This window comes from Loxodonta africana, chromosome 21 (assembly GCF_030014295.1).
Source record: "Loxodonta africana isolate mLoxAfr1 chromosome 21, mLoxAfr1.hap2, whole genome shotgun sequence".
NCBI lineage: Eukaryota > Metazoa > Chordata > Mammalia > Proboscidea > Elephantidae > Loxodonta > Loxodonta africana.
Window position 1 is genome coordinate 14,394,599 of NC_087362.1, and position 20,904 is coordinate 14,415,502.

At 38.5% G+C, this 20,904-nt stretch overlaps 1 protein-coding gene across 1 annotated transcript in view; it reads right to left on the bottom strand.

Moving 5' to 3' along the window:
• GALNTL6 (polypeptide N-acetylgalactosaminyltransferase like 6) overlaps positions 1-20,904 on the bottom strand; it is a 1,380,753-nt gene that overhangs the window by 91,194 nt on the left and 1,268,655 nt on the right. The window contains exon 8 of the mRNA XM_003415811.4: positions 5,727-5,834. Within this exon, the coding sequence (XP_003415859.1) occupies positions 5,727-5,834 (108 nt within the window). The remainder of the gene's footprint in view (positions 1-5,726; positions 5,835-20,904) is intronic.

The following is a 20,904-nucleotide window of genomic DNA, read 5'->3' on the forward strand; positions in this document are numbered from 1 at the left end:
CTAATGCTAAATGTTGTGTGTAAAATATACTTCTCCTATTAAAATCATAATCCCAATTATAACATTAAAATCTGTATAAAATTGTTTATAAAGAAATAAAATATGTAGGGTACATATTCCATAGTGAGTCAGATTATTTTTATTTAACCCTTCTCTCAGCCTTGAGACGTCCTGAATTAATTTCTCTTGACATTGTTCTATATAGATTCCTGGACTGTGTGGACCCCTGCCTCACTGCCATAGTCAGGACTGATGATAGTTATGAGAAGGTAGAGTCTGTGTTTATCTTGTTCGTCATGTCTAAGTCCAGGACCTAGCACAGTGCTTGGCAGAATTTTTTTTTTTTTAAGGAATGAATAAAAATTTATTCGTAAAGAAAACCTGGCAAAAGTTTTTGTTGGTTCTCAGAATTCTGGACAGAAAATCTATACATATCTTCCCTGACCTGACTATCTCTGAGCCCATGTAACGGTGGTGACTTATAACCCACCTCGTCTAGAACCAATCTTAGCATCTTCTCCTTGTCTCTTCCTCACTTCCCCATTTTTGTACTGATGCTATTTTCTCTCAGATGCCACAATGGAAACTTCACGGTCACATTTGACCTCTCCCTATTTGCTCAGTCTTTACAAATGCTTCTTGGATTCAAAATGTTACTTCCTTTAGTCTTTCTCCCCTTTAATGTTTACTTGCCCGTTGATCTTTTCATTTGCCCCTTCTATTTTTATCCTGATACTTCCTGTCCAAAAGCCATCAGTGTCTCCCCATGGTCTGTAAGAAAAAGGCCGTACACCTTGGTGTACATATAGGGTCCTTCAGAGTCTGCATCCAAGAACAATCATGGCCTAACTTCTCAGGTTCCAAACACAATTGTTCGCCAATCTCTGTGGCTGCGCGTTCCTGCTTTGTTCATTCCCATGCCCGTGCTATTACTGCATTATCGCAAAATGGTTAAGGGCCTAGTTTTGGACAATTAGAACTTGGTACACCAGCCCAGCCTACTCATTTGACATCTAAACTCTATTCCCTTTTAACATGAGCTGCATTTTCAAGTAGTATGGAACATCCTATGAAATTTAACTTTTATGAGATCTGATTTCTTTGGTTTGAGCTCCTCTCTTGAAACTTGGAAAAATCTAAATTCTCCCATCTTCATAAACCATGGCTGCAAAATGTCAGATGAAATTTAGAATAAGAAAACTGTTACGGACACTGTGTCAGAAGTAAAACACAGACATAGGGAGTCCCCTGATTTGCATTCTCCAGCGTGGTACAGACTTAGGGTAAGGGTCAGTTCCAGCTTTGTCTCCTATGCTGTCCTCTCCTTGGCACTAGGAAGGTGAGCTGTGTGCACTTCCATGAATGCCCCACCTACTGCCTGCAAGGCTGCCCTCTGGTGTTGTGACCCTCCTGGGGAGCCCTCATTGGGGCATCATGTCTCTGCTGTTGAAGCCAACTGTTTCAGGTGCAGTGGCTTTGATTGCCCCCAAACACAGTGGCATTAGCAGTGGAGTCCAGGAGTTCTCCTTTGGCAGAATGCTTGACTTTTGTACCAAGCTGTCTGAACAAAAGGGCTTTCTTTCAAAGTCTTTCTCCCATTTGCTACTGAGCCACCTCTGGCTGTGCAAAGCGTCATTCAGCTCAAAAGCCTTCCCGAGAGGCATTTTGCTGAGGAGCTGCTCACTCCTCTGGGATGAAGGAAACTCAGGGCCACTCCAGAGAAGGTGTGACTTGTCACCTCAGCCCTGGTGCCTCTCTAGTCTCCCTACAGCCCTAGGGATGAGTATTCCTTCCATCAGAGGTCACTGGCTGTTTGTCCTTGGTGAAAAAGCACCCCAACTGTACTCCCATGTACTGACGTTAGACACTGAGCAGACCCAGTGAAAATATTGAGGCTCTTCAATGATAAGTGAATACTCTGATTCCCAGATGAAGCTGAATTGTAAGTTACTGTGTCCTAGATTTTGCGTTTTGTGAGCTGAGATGTTGTTGTTAGGTGCCATGGAGCCAGTTCTGACTCCTAGCAACCCTACGTACAACAGAACGAAACACTGCCCATTCCTGTGCCATCCTCACAGTCTTGCTATGTTTGAGCCCATTTTGCAGCCACTGTGTCAGTCCATCTTGTTGGAGGTCCTCCTCTTCTTCACTGATCCTCTGCTTTACCAAGCATGATGTCCTCTCTTCCAGGGACTGGGCCCTCTTAATAACATGTCTAAAGGATGTGAGATGAAGTCTCACCATCTTCGCTTCCAAGGAGCACTCTAGCTGTACTTCTTCCAAGACAGACTTAGCATTGCTAATTTTATTTTTCCAAATATGGATATTAACAAAACTAATGTCTTTTATTTCTATACTGTCATGAAAAGTCTATAAGCGCTATACAAAGGACACTTAATTAAACTGAATAAATTTAGCTTTATGATTCTTATTTTTCTCAGTTCACTGAGGCTGGGTAGAAACTAGCCTAGAAATTGACTCTGGTCACTGCTCTTGAATTTGGGAATCATTGTTTTATGAAACTTGTTAATTTAACTGAGGTATCCCTGATGTTGTTGTCGTTGGTGTTAATTACTGTTGACTTGGCTCCAACTCATGGCGATCTTATGTACAACAGAACCAAATGTTGTCTGGCTCTGTGCCATCTTCATGATCCTTGGTGTGTTTGAGTACATTGTTGTAGCTATTGTGACAGTCCATCTAATGGAGGACTTTCCTTGTTTCTGCTAACCCTTTGCTTTGCCAAACATGATGTTCTTTCCTAGCTATTGTTCTTACTGACCGTTGCCTAAAGTAAATGACCTAAAGTCTCACCATCCTTGCTTCTAGGGTGCATTCGGGTTGTATTTCTCCTGAGTCTGATTTGTTTGTTCCTCTGGCAGTCCATGGTATATTCAGCATTCTTCACTAACACCATGGTTTGAATGCATTAATTCTTCTTCTGTCTTCTATTCTTTTAACTTGAGAGGACTGAAGAAGCTCACAGCTATGGTACCATGTCCCCCTCCTCTTCAAATATATCTTAAAGAAACATGCATATCTTCAAAATACGCTTGAACAATAACTTATTGTCTTGTCTTATCCTCTAATAGCTTCATATATGGATATCTTGTCTCTTCCAACCAAATTGTAATGCTAGGTAAATAGAAAAAAAAATTTTTTTTTTATAGGAAGTGCTAATAACTAATAATTTGAATTTAATTTCAACAATACACAGTGGTGTACTGCTCAGAGAACTGTAGGCTGTTCACACATTTGTGTGTGTGTGTGTGAGTTTGTGTTTTTGAGAATTGGTTGGTCTCTTAATTTATATATGTATGTAAGTGAAAGACACATTTTCAAAGCATTGAGCCATCTTTGTCAAAAAGAAAAGAAGCTTTTGGAGCCAAATCTTCATTTCCTAACGAGCCTGGGAAGATTAACTACCTACCAAGCAGATAGAGTCCTGTATCTGTAGCATCTTTAACTCTCATCATTTTTGATGATTTAGTAATAATGTAGGGTGTGGCAAGGTAGTTGAGGTTCTCCCACAAAATATCAGAATTGTTTTTCGTTTTAATGTACTTTTTTATTTAAAAAAAAACCCTAAAACATTCCTTAGAGTGACGGCTGAGTTTCAATATTTACTACTCTGATTGCTCTAGCAGTTTAAAAAAAAGAGCCCTCAAGTAAAATTTAAGTGGAAAAGATTACAATCTTGAATTACGGATTTTTTTTTTTTTATTTGAATAAATACTTCTTGCCTGGAAGTTTTATGTGTCAACCCTAGTTTCCTGATATTGACAATCCTTGAAAAAGTACTTAATTTCCTTCTTGAAAATACAGGAACAGTTTTAGTTTTTGAAAATGCACTCTTTTGGCTCAGCACAACTTTTCCCCACTGGCTTGTCCGGTCTACTGCTGACTACAAACCAAGCATACACACCATCCATCTAGCAAACGAATGATTCAGTTGGGACACAAGCTGGGGAGCATAGAAGTGAGCAAAAGTAAACTTGTGACAGCATCATTATCTTTGGGGTATTTAAACTGAATATGACTTATGATATCCACATGGCTGATTTGTGATATGTGCTCAAAACTGTTCATTCTTGCAGATTTCTGTTGCTTTCCTGAATGAGTTCCCAGATTCCTATGTTTTAAGCTCAAATTAAGTATTATATATATTTAGGCTAAATGATGGCAATTTCCTTACCTAAGATGCAGCTTTTTAATCACTTTATGATTTTGTGATTGGTTTCTTTTCTTCAAATAGTATATTTCCATAGCTATTTAGTGGAGTATGTTACTTACGTCTAATTTATATTTTTGAGGACGTAGGAATAATGTGACTATTTCCCTTCAAGGTGGATTTAATGTAAGCTCATTCCTATAAACTCTAACTGCCATAAAAGAGGTTAGAGATGTGGCTATAGAAAAATCAACATTGCTGGCAAATATCTCAGGAAGGGAATAAAGAAGATGTCTCCCCAAAAAGAATTACTATAAATGAAAATTTTATTACACGTCAATAAATTGTTTACATTTTAGTAACAATTTAAGATACACAGCATTTAGCTATTTTAGTTTTTCCTGATTAATTATTTTAAACAAATATATATCACATACCTACCATGCATTGTACTAGGGGCTGGATGTAGAGCAACAAATAACACACATAAAAAGCTTGTGGGATTGATATTTGCATGAATTCTGATAAACTAGATTTTTTAAAAAGCTTGTTATGTGAGATTATTGAGTTTTATGTACAAGTATTTAAATACTGATATATGTTACAGCCTTACTAGTAAAAAAAAAACCAAAATGAATAATACGGGATTGGAATCCTAGGGGCAGCATTGTGCAAAGTGATATGGTAAAAAAATCCTTTTTTATAGATTTGGCATCTGAGCTGTAGCAAGTACATACTATGGTGAATAAAACCGACCCCACCATGAAGAAAGTAACACAGAAAACTTAGAGAAATTATCAGGTTGTCTGTAGAGGGTATTGTGACTACGTTCTCAGCAAATATGTAAACGCTTTCCAAACACGTAGGAAAACATTCTAAAAGGCAGAAGAGAAAAGCCTCCTTGCAGAGGGTCCAAGGAAAGGTTTTATTCAAAACAATGTCTGAAAACAAACTTGGACTTGGTCAATATTGGAATTTTGAGAATGGAGTAAAGTTTTAAGCAAAGCTGACCCTAGTTACAAAGACGAAGAAGGCAGAGCTTGGCCATCCACCTCTCCTCATCTCCCATTTCCCCCTTTCTTCATCTGACTTATTATGGGTCCTGTTACACTCCACGTACTGAGAAAGAGTGGGACGTCTATTCAGAAAGACCGGGTTTAAGCTCCTACTCTGCTGTTTGTCATCTGTGTGAGTGTGAACAGGCCACCTCCCTAAGCCTCGGCTTGCTCATCTGCAAAATTAAGATAGGAACACCAACTTCAGAAGGTAGTGGTGAATATTGAATATATAATGTATGTGAAATGCTGTGAAACAATTAATAAGAATTGGCATAACAGTTAATACCTCCTTAAGGAATGGAAACAAAACCCCTGAGAAACACAGGAACTCTGTATGTGCTCAAGCCTACCAAATGAAACGGTAGGTGGTGGGATTTTTCATTTTTGTCAGATGTTTCTGTCAGGCTGTGCCTTGAATCATACCAGGTGTGAGGCTGACTGCTCTGCCGATGGAAAGCTAAATCAAGGACAAACTGTTCTGATCCTCAGTTACTTACTCTTGCCAGGCTGGTCCCAGATGGAACTTTATAAGGGACATACTTCCTGTAGATGTGACCAACTCTAGAACATGGGACGTCAAACATTTCTCCTCCACACATCCAAACCTATGGAGGGGAAATTTAAAAAAGATTACAAAAGACAACAGTGAATTTTAGGACAAAAATGGACTATAAAAAATGAATTATTAGCAAGATTCATTAAAAAAAAATCTTAAACTGTCATGGTCTTCAAATCAGTAATTTTTTTCATACGTGTCTGACCAAGAAAGGAAACCGCATTTTAATCTAGATTCATAGAAGTATAGAGCCAAAACACTAGTTCAGGAAAGTTTTATTTCCGTAGACATCGAGTTGGGTTTTTTTATTTTACTAAAATTTTATCACAAATATTATCTTGTGCCATTATTTACTGTCTATATATCTTCTTCTTCTTCTTTTTTTTTAATACAGACATTGATTTTGATAATCCTGCCCTGAGCGCATTTGAAGAAATAACAAATTTAAATTTAAGAATTTAAAATTCCAGTTAAAAATCTGAATTGAAACCATGGAAATTCTAAAATAGGTGAATGAATTAAGACAAACATATACGTATTTTCAGTTACATTTAGATTCTGAAACTTGCAGTAAAGCCAACCTTTTATATCATAGTTGCATTCTAATTTCTCCCCACCACTGGTCTTTTCTTAGGTGTAGATAATAATTGGTTAGCAATGTGGATTCAGGCAATATTATACTCAAGGTATGTGCTAAGACACTGTGCTTATATATAGTAACAAGAATTAATTGGTTACATTTTACCATGACTCTCCACTCGGACACATACTTAATCGTGGCTTATATAACAGATTTCCTACTATAAAAGGAGTAACTATTAAAATATAAATTCTGTCATCATATCTGCTAAATATTCAGCTGCTTTAATTGCCAGAAAATGATTAAAAAGAGATACGCAGCTTATTCTAAAGTATCATATTGAAAGAAAGAGAAATGCTTGTTTTAGCTTACATCTTTTTTTTTATAATTTATTTTTCTCGTTGCTGAGAATATGCGCAGCAGAGCACAGCAATTCAATAGTTCTGACAATCACAATTCAGTGACATTGGTTGATTACGTTCTTCGGGTTGGGCTGAGTTTTTTCCTGAGTTGTTTCTCCATCATTAATATAAACTCACTGCCCCCTAAATTTCCGATCTAAACTTTCTAGTTCCTCTTGTCAGTTTGAGCCCATAAAGATAGATTTTCAAAAAGTACAGTGCTTAAAGCAGACATTCTTTACTAATTAAGCTAAACTATTGTTTTTTATTGTTGGGTTTTAAGAAGGCTTCAGGGGATATTTTTGGTTTAAGGTTTAAAGATTATCTCAGGGCAATAGTTCTGGGGTGCTTCCATTTTCTTTTACCAAGAGGAATGATGCTGTGAGACAGGTTGAACAAATAGTGATGGCAGTACATGGAAGTCCAAGGGAAGGCAATGCGACTATTCCCAAATACTCAGTTGCTTGAAATGAGTTCAGAATTACTTGTACTCTGAATCTGAACTTGATCAGGTGGTTATTAATGATCTGGATCAAGACATAGAAAATATATGTGGGTGATATAAAGCTTGTAGAAGCAATGAACACACTAAACTACAGTATCAGCATCTGAATAGATCTACAGCAGCTGGAGCTATACAAGATTAAGCAAAAAAATGGCAAAAATGTTCCAGAATCTAGAACAACAAAAAGCGACTCTTCCATAGGAGGATGGGGTGGAAACAGACTGAGTAACGGCGGTGTGATGGATTGCTTTCTTGCGGTCTTTCTAGCCATGGTCTAGTAACTCCCACCCAGGTGACTGCGTGGGAGTGTGCAGATAGGATACTGGTCAGTTTTCGCTTAAAGGAGAGCCAACTCCAGAGCATACAGGGCTCTTTCCAAGTGGATATCACTATTAAATGATTACACGGGTGTTTGCATAATGTTTTTGCTTAGTGTTTGTCACCTCTCACTGAACTATAAGTTTTATGACTACATTATCCATTATTATATTCCCAGTTATTAGTCAAGGTCTTAGCACACAATAGATAATAAATATGTCCTGAGCAAATACATATGATCACCTCTTTTTCAATTATACTTCTACTGTTATTTATGAAGGGTCCCTGGAGCCCTGGTGGCATAGGGGTTAAGAGCTCAGCTGCTAACTGAAAGCCGGCTGTTCAAATCCACCAAATCCTCCTTGGAAACCCTATGGGGCAGCTCTACTCTGTCCAGTAGGGTCGCTATGAGTGGAACTGATTCAATGGCAGTGGGTTTGGTTTTGGGGATGTAGGGTCCCTAAGGCTTTTCCAATTTTAGTGATGCTTCATACAAACTCTGGTCCACCTTGCTTTATACCATAAGCACACCAAGTCAGTTGTCCCTTGTCTTATAGTTGTTTTTGTTTCTATACTGAGGATATCACCATGTACTTTTGTTTTTTCCTTCAGTCTTCCAATATCTATGCCTATTTCAATAGAAATAACCAAATCTTGGCACAGAAGAGAGATGTGTTTAGGTAACAGCGTGGGAGCATAGTTCTTTGGGACAGCATAACTGTTGTGGCGTTTATCAAATTCTATATTTGTCCTGAAAAATGTGGTTTATATTTTTAACAGACATTTCCTGGTAGTACAATGTGGTGACATTCTAAAAAAAGTCTATGATATTGTCATACTTAAGTATCTAATTCTTAGAGACACGTTTTCGGTTTACAAATAATGTGTCTTCTTTTGACAACATAAATATTTGAAAGCAACATTATTTTTTACCCATGAACGAACACAGGATGTATTTCTCAGAATGCAGTTCAAATTGACTGAATAATTGAATGCTTGTGTTAGTTTTCTAATCATCTTTCAACACCAGTCACAAACTAGAATTTAGATATAGAGAATGTTAAATTGAATGGAATCATGCAATTATACCAGTCACTTGGAATTTGAAATTAACGTCCGTAGGAAATTGATTGTCAGGAGGATAATGAGGGAACACGGTTGTCAGGTGTAAGATGAAACATAACATGCTATACGGTAATGGTGCTCTAAAAAAAAAAAAAAAGCATTCATTTCCAAACTCTGCTGTCTCTCTAACCTTATCGCCTACACTTCTCCACTTCCCTACTTCCTTTGAGCTATACTAGTTTCCTTTATGTTCTTCCAACATGTCAGTTATCCTCCCACTTTAGAGCATTTGCACTGGCTGTTCCCTCCACCTAGATTCTCTTGTCCCAGAACCGCACGTGGCTACCTCATCTCCTTCAAGTCTTAGCTCCAGTATTCTCTTGCCAGTGAGGCTTTCCCTGAATGCCTTCTCATATGGCACTCTCAGTTCTCATCACTGTACCTTGCTTGTGCTGTGACAGCACTTACCACGTTTTAACACAGTAGATACTTTACTTACTTATAATGCTTATTGTCCCTCGGGAGCCCTGGTGGCACAGTGGTTAAGGGCTTAGCTACTAACCAAAATCTCAGCTGTTCAAATTCACCAGCTGCTCCTTGGAAACTGTATGGGGCAGTTCCACTCTGTCCTATAGGGATGGGGCAGTTCCACTCTGTCCTATAGTGTGGCGATGAGCCGGAATCGACTTGATGGCAATGGGTTTGGTTTTTGGCTTATTGTCCCTCCCCTCATGAGGGTGAGGATCATTTCTCTGTTGAGTGATGCATCTTAAGCATCTAGAGCAGTGCCTCACATGTAGCAGATAATCAGTAAATATTTGTTGAGTGAATGAATAAATGAATGGTTTATTGCCATAAAGTAAGCTTAATTGCAGACTTGAGTTACTTAATGATGGCTTACTTCCATTACCCAGGTCCACAGAGGGAGAGGAGTTATGCCCCAGGGTGCACGCTACTCAGAGCCTCACCCACATCTGATTGAGATGATTCAGAAGACGAGATTTTGGAGCGAGAAAGGATGTTGCAATGAGTTAAGATTTTTGGAGATGCCAGGATGGAACAAACATATTTTGAACATGGGAAAGACATGGGTTTTTGGTGGCCACAAGAAGAGTGCTATGGATTGAACTGTATGCTCCAAAAAGATATGCTCAAATTCTTACCCCTACATAAGAAATGTGACCTTGTTTGGGGAAAGGAAGTTTTTCTTTGCAGAAAAGTTCATGAAGTCATATTGGAGTAGGGTAGCTCCAAATCCTAATCCCTTCCGAGTGGCATCTCAGGTAAGGACAGCCATGGAAACAGAATCACACACATGGGAAGACACTATGTGAGGGTTTGTCCACAGACATGGAACACCGAGAAACACCTGGGGCCACCAGAAATTGAGAGAGACAAGGAAGGATCTTCCCTTACCCCTTATAGAAAGACTATGACCCTGTTGCCCTGAATTTGGACTTTCTAGCCACCAGAACTGTGAGAAAATAAACTTCTATTCTTTAAAACCACCTACTTTTTTTTTTTTTATGGCAGCTATAGGAAACAGAGATTTGAGCTACTTAATGATAGCCCGCTCTGTAGCGGCCACTAAAAATAAAATCTGTGACCTCTAGTACATTCAAATATAGCTATCTTGAGTTTATGTTCATACATAATTGGCTTTTTATAAAATAAAAAAATGGCTGCTATTAAAAACAGCACATCATATGTGAACAAATAATTAAATTTCTGGGACAAGAAAAATAATTTTACAATTGTTTGTTATGACTTGGCTTCATAGCTAATTTTGTGTGTCAACTTGGCTAGGCTATGGTGTCCAGTTGTTTCGTCAAACACTAGTCTAGATATTGCTGTGAGGGTATTTTGTAGATATGATTAACATTTGCAAGCGGTTGACTTTAAGTAAGAGGGATTACCCTCCATAATGTAGATGGGCCTCATCTAATCAGTTTAAGTTCTTAAGAGCAAAAGCTGAGGTTTTTAGGAGATAAAGGAATTCTCGCTTAAGAATGTTACATAGAAATCTTGCCTAATTTTCTAGCCTGCTAGCCTGCTCTATGATTTTGGACTCAAGACTCCAGCATCAACTCTTTCCTGAGCTTCCAGCCTGCTAGCCTAACCTGTGGATTACCAGCCTCCACATATACGTGAACCAATTCCTTAAAATCAATCTCTTTCTCCCTCCCTTTGTCTTTCTCTCCCTCTTCTGTTTCTGTTTTTCTGGAGAACCCTTGGGTAGGTTGATGTTGAAAAACTTCTTCAGGCTAGACAGTCACCCACTTTACTGTCTATCTAGAAATTAAATATAAATTTTTAATATGAAAGCATTGCTGTGAAGATATCAAAAAGGGTAAAGATTGTCATTAAACTACTTTTCCCAGCTAGATGTAATCCAAACTCTACTTTTTGGCCTGATCTGATCAAAATCAGGAAATTATGGGACAGTATCTTTAGTATCACAGACAAATAAAATTTTGCTGAAGATAATTCAAAACTGATTGCAGCAGCACATCGATAGGGATTTGCCAGAAATTCAAGCTGGATTAAGAAGAAGACATGGGATGGGGGATGTAATTGCTGATATCAGATGGATTTTGGCTGAAAGCAGAGAATACAAGAAAGGCGTTTACCTGTGCTTTGTTGACTACACAAATGCATTGGACTGTGTGCAACATAATAAATTATGGGTAAGATCGTAAAGAATAGGAGTCCCAGACCACTTAACTGTGCTCACGCAGAACCTGCACGTAGACCAAGAGGCAGTCGTTCACACAGAACAAGGGGATACTGCATGATTCTAAATCAGGAAAGGTGTGTGTCAGGGTTGCATCTTTTCACTATACTTATTCAATCTTTATGCTGAACAAATAACCCGAGAAGCTGGACTATACGAAGAAGGATGGGGCATCAGGTTTGGAGGAAGACCCGTTAACAACCTGCGTTATGCAGATGACACAACTCTACTTGCTGAAAGTGAGGAGGACTTGAAGCACTTACTGATGAAGATCAAAGACAACAACCTTCAGTATGGATTACACATCAACATAAAGAAAACAAGTCAGAATTGACTCGATGGCAGTGTTTTTTTTTCTAAATAAAGAAAACAAAAGTCATCACAATTGGACCAATAAGCAACATCATGATAAACGGAGAAAATATCAAAGTTGTCAAGGATTTCATCTTACTTGGATCCACAATCAGTGCCTATGGAAGTAGCAGTCAAGAAATCAAATGATGTATTGCGTTGGACAAATCTGCTGCAGAAGATCTCTTTAAAGTGTCAAAAAGCAAAGCTGTCACTTTGAGGACTAAGGTGTGCCTGACACAAGCCATGATATTTTCAATTGCCTCATATGCATGGGAGAGCTGGACAATGAATAAGGAAGACTGAAGAAGAATCGATGCCTTTGAATTATGGTGTTGGTGAAGAATATTGACCATACCATGGACTGTCAGAAGGAAGAACCATCCTGTCTTGGAAGAAGTACAGCCAGAATTTTCCTTAGAAGTGAGGATGCCAAGATGTACTTTGGACATGTTATTAGGAGGAACCAGTCCCTGGAGAAGGGCAACATGCTTGGTCATGCAGAGGGTCACTGAAAAAGAGGACGACTAACAATGAGATGGATTGACCCAGTGGTGGCAACAATAGGCTCAGACATAGCAATGATTATGAGGATGGCACAGGACCAGGCAGCATTTCGTTCTGTTGTTCATAGGGTCACTATAAGTTGGAACCAACTTTATGGCACCTAACAGCATGGGAAGGCACACCTCCTTACACAGTTGCTTTGGTTTATTCTTAGAAACCTGGGTTTTGAGATTATTCTTTGACCTAAGGAGAAAAAAAGAACTGTTTATTTTTACCTTTCCTGACTCCTTTTTTCTATTTGTTGATCAGAATATAATAAAAGAAAAATTGGAAAATGTCTCTATAGACTTGCCTTCTAGTCTTGGGAGATCTCTGGCTTCTAGACCCAGCTGCATAAAAAGAATTGTGCCCAAACTGTCTTATATTTAACGAGCTTCAAAAGGTCTGGGTGGTGATATCAGGGCTTCAGAGGATACATTGTTCACAAGAGCACTAGTTTTTCAGATGCAGTGCTCATACTTGCAGTAACACTAAGCAATCTTAAAAACAGTGATTCAGGTGGGGAATGGAACACACAAACAGAAACATCACTTGTTCTTGGCTTGTTTGAAACTTTAAGTCTTGGGGAGAAAAAAGTGGATTTGAACATCTTAAATTTGCATCCTTAGGTAAAATGTTATGATTAAGGACACAATCCCTCATTTTCCTTAACTCATTATTCTACAACCTTAAAGGTACATTAGAGGCAGAGTGTTTGCTTTTTACCATTTTGAGTGCATAGCCTAAATCTTCTGGATTCCCTATTTACTAAAAATAAATGAAAGTTGTTAATTTTTTTTAAATTGGTTTCTGATAGTGGAACAATGATTTCTTTTAGGGAGATATCCAAATGGTGACTCTCCTTTGAGCTGTCAATCATGCTACCTTCCTAGTGGCAGGGGTGGAAACATAGCTTAAAAAACTAGGCCAGGCTAATTGGAGCCCTTCTTTGGGATTTTATCAAACTGTAACTACTTCTCTGGTGGTGAAACAGAAAATGAAAGCCTGAGAGCTGTCCATGGGCACGTCTGAGGGGATAGAAGGAGAGTCTGTCAGAGGGAAAGAAGCCAACAGAAACAGCACAAGACAGAGAGATTTAGGGAAAGGATCTGAGCAGCATGTGAGGCCCTATTTCCAGGCCTCCCAGGGGCTTACCCATTTCCCTGACTTTTCAAGTTTTTAAATTTATTTTTTTACTTGAGCATCCCCTCAAGTTCCTCCTGTCCTTCAAGTTAAACTGAGTTGGGGTTTCTGTTTTCTTATAAGTCAAAGAATCTGAATAACTCCTTCTGGAGCAGTGAAGTTGTGAGTGCCTAGGAGTGCCAAGGGTGTACTTTGAAACATACGTATCAGTCAGATGGTATTCAGATGAATACCGTTATAATGGATACTTTGGAGAAGTAAAGGAGTTTTCAAGTTTCATCTGATGGGTAATTTATTTTTTAACAGCATTCAATAAGAAGAAATTTAATCAAAATAAAAAAAATATGAACGCTCCTAAAGGTTCATCATGGCATTTGCAAGTTATTTCCATCTTAAGGGGAACTTGACATACTTTCATGATGTGGTAGAATGGAAAAAATATTTTGGATCAGGGTTTGAGCCTCGTAGGTTACTACCCTGTCCTGAGTCTCATTTGAGTCTTCTGTAAAGTTGGAGTGGAGCCCTACTGGTGCAGTGCTTAAGAGCTCAGCTGCTAACCAAAAGGTCAGCAGTTTGAATCCACCAGGTGTTCCTTGGAAACCCTGTGGGACAGTTCTACTCTGTCCTATAGGGTTGCTATGAGTCGGAATTGATTCGGCGGCAATAGGTTTGGTTTTGGTTTTAAAGGTGGGTTAATGCATCTGCTCCAAAAGGTGATTGTAAGGACTGAGTAATACATACAGCACCCTAAGGTGGCCGTAATATGTGCTTAAGAATGGTAGTCATATTATAATATCTGCATAGAGACAACTTCTATCCTTCTGCTTTGTTGGGAGCTATATGGGGTAGTTGTTGTGTATCCACATGTCATCCGGTATGAGAGGGGTCAGCACATATGACAACAGGCACGTCTGTGAAGGAGTGTGGTGAGGAGGTAGGGATTGTATTCTCATAGTTGGGAGAGGTAGAGGGGGTCGTGGAGGTCAATTTACATTGGCCTTGCGTGTTGCTGATCTTGATGTAGAGTATAAAAATAAAATCCTTACACTTAAAAAGTTAATGCCTGAATGCACTCTGGAGGTCTTTATAATGTTATCACTGGGATTTGGGTGAAGGACCTGAGAGTTACATGATGATTTGGGGGGTAACTTTCTTTACAGATTGCTCTTGAACCTGGGAGCAAGCTGACTTGCTTTACGTAGATTTACACATCAGAAGGATTCAAGTGATTAGATTATATCTCATTTTTCTTTTTAATCAGGGAAAAACGGCAACAGAAAAATTTGAAAAAAATCTCAACATTAAGAAGATGATTTCATCAGGAAGTCAAATTAACCTTAGCACTGGTCTTGCACTTTGCGCAACTTTTTACATCTTGCTCACTTTACAACTACCTATAAAAGTGAAAATAAAATTAAATAGGGAATTAGAAAAATGCCATCAGACATAAAGGAAGTAACAACTGGGAGGGATTCATACTCTCTGTTAGGCTTATATCTAATAGACATAAAATTTAACTTGAAAATGCTCTGTTACACCTGAGGTACCTTTTGCCGGGTAATTGAAATGAATCTCAGACTGGCTTTTGAGACATTTAGCAGCTGTTTCTGTTTATCTTTGAGTTTCTGAATGGGTTTAGAGTCATTTTAATATTTTCTTTGGAAGATCAATTCTGGGTATGTTGAATTAAAATGAGTATTTTTATATTACCTAGGCTAAATATTGTAGGCAAAAACACCCCATAGGAACAACTCCAGATATTTCCGTGTGTATCTGAAGGTGTATGATGTACCATAAAAAGGCTTCTGTCACATTTTAGATACAAAATGCAACCACCATTTGAGGTACTACGCAGAGGCAGAAGTTAGGAGAGGTTTCGAATAGAGCTGTCTCGTAAAAACAATGAGTAGGTACATAAAATATTTTAGAAACATCCTTGGCATAAAAAGGACTTCTAATGAACACGTTTTATAGGACTGAATTTATTTCTAACAAAACCATTTGTACAAAGGAGCATCATGATAGTTTATATAGAGATGGCCTAAGGGGAAAAGAGTACGCTCCTAAAATGAAATTGAGTTGTACCGTTCTAGGGAGGCAAATAAACTATTTCAGAGGTATAAATTAAACACTCTAGAAGGTTTTTGAATTTTTAGACAACTACATAGAACCTTAAAATGCATATTGATTAAAATTAGAGGCTCTTTGCTAATGTACTTGAGGCTTGTCTTGAGAACCAAGAGTGTGGGAAGTTTGTAAGAGCAGGAACTGGGGGTAGAGGGACTGGCTGGCTTGGAGACTTTGGCCCAGGCACAACGCCTTTTCTTTCTTTCTTTCTTTCTTTTTTTTTAACCTTCATGTACTTATTCTCTTTTTTGAGTGTCAGCATAAATTAGTTGTGTGAAGCTGAAAAGAGGAGTGGACCACTAATAGCAAACCCAAATGCATATGCAAATTACAACCAGCATTCTAGTTGGACAGATATACTCAAATGTACATTCATTCAAACTATAATCAGTACCAAATTGTATAAGTGGGAATACCTTTTTTAAAAAAATTATTGGGCTTTAGGTGGAAGTTCACAGCTCAAATTAATTTCTCATACAAAAAATTATATACACATTGTTATGTGACATTAGTTGCAGTCCCTAAAATGTGACAGCACACTCCCTCTTTCCACCCTGAGTTTCTTGTGTCCATTCCACCAGTTCCTGTTCCTTCCTGCCTTCTCATCCTGTCTCTGGACAGGAGCCACTGATTTGGTCTCAGGTATCTGACTGAACTAAGAAGCACACTTTTCATGAGTATTATTTTGCAATTTATAGTCCAGTCTAATCTTTGTCGGAAGAGTGGGCTTTGGGAATGATTTTAGTTCTGGTTTAACAAACAGTCCAGGAGCCATGGTTTCAGGGGTTCCCTTTCTTTTGGATCCTGTTGCTAGTTGCTATCAAGTCGGCTTCAACGCACGGCGACCCCATATACAAAGGAACAAAACACTGCCTGTCCTACACCATCCCCATGATGGGTTGCAGTTTGGACAATTGGGGTTCATAGGGTTTTCATTGGCTGATATTTGGAATTAGTTCACCAGGTCTTTCTTTCTAGTCTGTCTTAGTCTGGAAGCACTGCTGTAGCCTGTTCAGCATCATAGCAACTTCTAAGCCTCCACTGACAGACGGATGGTAGTTGCCCATGAGGTGCATTGGCTGGGAATCAAACCCGGGTCTCCTATATGGTAGGAGAGAATTCTACCATTGAATCACCATTGCTCCCACTTTGGATAAGAAACAAAAACCACATTGCCATCGAGGTGATTCCAACTCATAGCGACCCTATAGGATAGAGTAGAACTGCCCCGTAGAGTTTCCGAGGAGTGCCTGGTGGATTTGAACTGCCGACCTTTTGGTTAGCAGCCATAGCACTTAATCACTATCCCACCAGGGTTTCCATTTTGGGTAGTGTGTCATTATTTTGTAGCTGTTTCACCTACCAATCTGTGGGTCATGTAACGCATGGAACATTTGCTACAACTGTGTTTGGTGACTGCAAGATGAGTGAGACTTACGGTTGAAGGAATAAGGGGATGAGGAAAATGAGTTACCCAAGGATCAGACCTGCGGAAGGGTGGCCACAAATGAGAACATTTAACAAATTACCAATTTTCTTTCCTTAAGGGCTTTCCAGTGAACCAAAGTCCTTGCTTTAGTTTAGAAGTTTTGGCCTAGTCTGTACTTGGGGTTTGTTTCTAGGGTTTGTATTTGAATAATCCTGAGATCCATGTAAATATATATTAACATGTCAATGCAGATTGAAGTATGTTTAAGAAATCCTTTTCTAACCATTTGACTGAAGCCCCACTGTGCATCTGTCAGTTTGTAGATAGAGTACTGTAGTGGCTTATGTGTTGCTGTGATGTTGGAATCTATGTCACTGGTATTTCATATACCAGCAGGGTCACCAATGGTGGACAGGTTTCAGAAGAGCTTCCAGACTGAGAAGAAAGGCCTGGTGATCTACTTCTGAAAACTAACCAATGAAAACTGTGTATAACGATAAAATATTACCCAGTGTAGTGCTGGAAGATGAGCCCCAGGCTGGAAGGCACTCAAAATACAACCGGGGAAGAACTGTTCCCTTGCAGTAGGTTGACCTTGATGATGCGGGTGGAGTAAAGCCTTGGAGAGCTTCACTTGCTAATGTGGCATGTCTCAAAATGAAAAGCCACAGCTGCAAACATCCATTACTAATCAGAACATGGAATGTAGAAACTATAAATCAAGGAAAATTGGATGTTGTAAAAAATGAAATGGAATGCTTGAAGATTCATATAGTGGGCTGAAATAAGCTGGTATCAGCCATTTTGAATCTAATAATCATAATGGTCTACTATGCGGGAACAACAAATTGAAGAAGAATGACGTTGCGTTCACTGTCAAAAAGAACATTTCACGATCTAGCCTGAAGTACAATGTGGTCAGTGATAGGTTAATATCCATATGCCTGTAAGGAACACCAGTCAATGTGATTATTATTCAAATTTATGCACCAACTACTAATTCCAAAGATAAAGAAATTGACATTTTTACAAACTGTTACAGTCTGAAATTGATCAAACGTGCAATTGAGATACATTGGTAATTACTGGTGATTGAAATGAGAAAGCTGGAAACAAAGAAGGATCAGTAGTTGAATAACTACTTGGTGATAAAAATGGTGCTGGAGACCCCATGGTAGAATTTGCAATACCTATGGCTTATTTATTAGGAATACTTTTTTCAACAACATAATTGACAACTGTATATATGGACCTCTCTGGGTGGATTACATAGAATCAAATCAACTACATCTGTGGAAAGAGACAATGGAGAAACTCAATAATATCAGTCAAGACAAAGCCAGGGGCCAACTGTGGAATGGACCATCAATTGCTCATATGCAAGTTCAAGTTGAAGCTGAAGAAAATCAAAGCAAGTCCTCAAGAGCCAAACTATATCCTTGAATATATCTTGCCTGAATTTAGAAACCACGTCAGTGATGCACCAAACATTAATAATCAAAGACCAGAAGAGTTGTAGGAAGACATCGAGGGCATTATGTATAAAGAAAGTAAAGGTCATTAAAAAGAAGGAAAAGACCAAAATGAATGTCAGAAGGGACTCTAAGGGTGCAGAGTAGCTAAAGAGAAAAGAAGAAATGATGACGTAAAAGAGCTAAATGGAAGATTTCAAAAGGCAGGTTGAGAAGACAAGGTAAAGTATTAGGGTGAAATGTGAATGGACCTGGAGTTAGAACACCAAAAGGGAAGAATATGATTGGCACTTCTCAGGTTGAAAAAACTGAAGAGAAAATTCAAGCCTTGAGTTATATTAGTGAAGGATAAAGAACAAACTAAACCCGTTGCTGTCGAGTCTATTCTGATTCATGGTAACAAAAAATTGAATGATGCAGGAAGCATCCAAAGAAGTTGGAAGGAATACATAGAGTCACTACACCAAAAATAATTTGTTGATGTTCAATCATTTCAAGAGGTACAAACGATCAAGAATTGCTGGTACTGGAGGAAGAAGTTCAAGCTTCACTGAAGGCATTGGCAAAAAACAAGGCTCTAGGAATTGATGGCTTGGGATGCTTCCACATGAGATACCATGCTAGGTATGCTCACTTGACTATGTCAAGAAATTTGGAAGACAGCTACCTGGCCAATTGACTGGAAGAGATTCATATTCGTGCCCATTCCAAAGAAAGGCGATCAAATGGAATGAGGGAATTAATGAACAATATCGTATGCAAGCAATATTTTGCTGAAGATAATGAAAAAATGACTACAGCCATACATCGACAGAGAACTGCCAGATGTTAAGCCAAATTCATAAGAGGATGGTGGAAGGAAGAATATCATTGCTGATGTCAGATGGATTTTGGCTAAAAGCAGAGAATATCAGAAAGATGTTTACTGTTGTTTTATCAACTATGGCAAGACATTTGACTGTTCTTAAAATTATGGATAACATTACAAAGAATGGGAATTCCAGAACTCTTAATTGTGCTCATGCAAAACTTGTCCATGGATCGAGAGGCACTTGTCTGAACAGAACAAGGGGATACTGCTTGGTTTGGAACTGGAAAAAATATGTGGCAAGATTGTATCCTTTCACCACGCTTATTCAATCTGTACGCTGAATAAGTAATCTGAGAAGCTGGACCATATAAAGAAGAATGTGGCATCAGAATTGGAGCAAAATTCATTAACAACCTGTGATATGTAGGTGACACAAATTTGCTTGCCAAAGATGAAGACAACTTGAAACTTACTGATGAAGGTCAAAGACTACAGCCATCAATATGGATTATGCCTAAACATGAAGAAAATGAAAATCCTCACAACTGGTCCAATAAACATCATGACAAATGGAGAAAAAATAGAGTTTTCAATAATTTCATTCTACTTGGGTAATCAACATTCAAGCAGCAGTTAAGAAATCAAACAACGTATTGCATTGGGAAAATCTGCTATAAAAGACCTCTTTAAATTTAAAAAGCAGTGAAGTCATTTTGATGACTAAAGTGCGCCTGACCCAAGCCATAGTCTTTTTAATCACTTTACATGCATGTGAAAGCAGACAGTAAAAAAGGAAGACGAGAGAAGAATTGATACTTTTGAACTGTGGTGTTCGTGAAGAATATTGAATACACTATGGACTGCCAGAAGAACAAATAAATCAATCTTAGAAGAAATACAACCAGAATGCTCCATATAAACAAAGATGGGGAGATTTGGCTCACTTACTTTGGACACGTCATCTGGAAAGACCAGTTGCTAAAAAGAACGTAATGACTGGTAAACGGCCAGCCAAAAAGAGGGAAACCCTAAATGGTTAAGAGTTATGGTATTGAAATAATAGCCACAATAATGGGTGGCTCAACACACCAGTGATCATGAAGATGGCACAATACCGGGCAACATTTCGTTTTGTTGTACATAACGTTGCCATGAGTTGGAACAACAATCTAAAGGTTCTCCTTCACAGGACGGTAAACTTGGGCTTACAGGGCCAACAGAGGCCATACATCTGTGAACTGGGCAGCATTGGGGTTTAATGTAGCAGAAATAGCAGGGGGTGGGGAGGGGATATACATGTGGGTATTTTAAAAACATATAATTTTTACATGTAAAATGGAACTGTCTCTAGTCTGGGGGTCCTGTTTTATAATATTGACTGGCTTATTTTCTTTTTAACACTTATTGCTGTCAGAAATTACCTGAATTATTCGCTTATTGATTTATAATTGTTTCTCCCCACACTAGATTCCATAAGTTAGGGAATTTTTCCTTCCTGTTAACTATTATATTCTGTGTCTGGCAAATAGTAGACTAAATATTTGCCTGATACATGAATATAACTACAAACACCATGTATATGAAACTCTATATTTTACTTTGTAAGTATTTACATATATACTATATTATCTTTCATT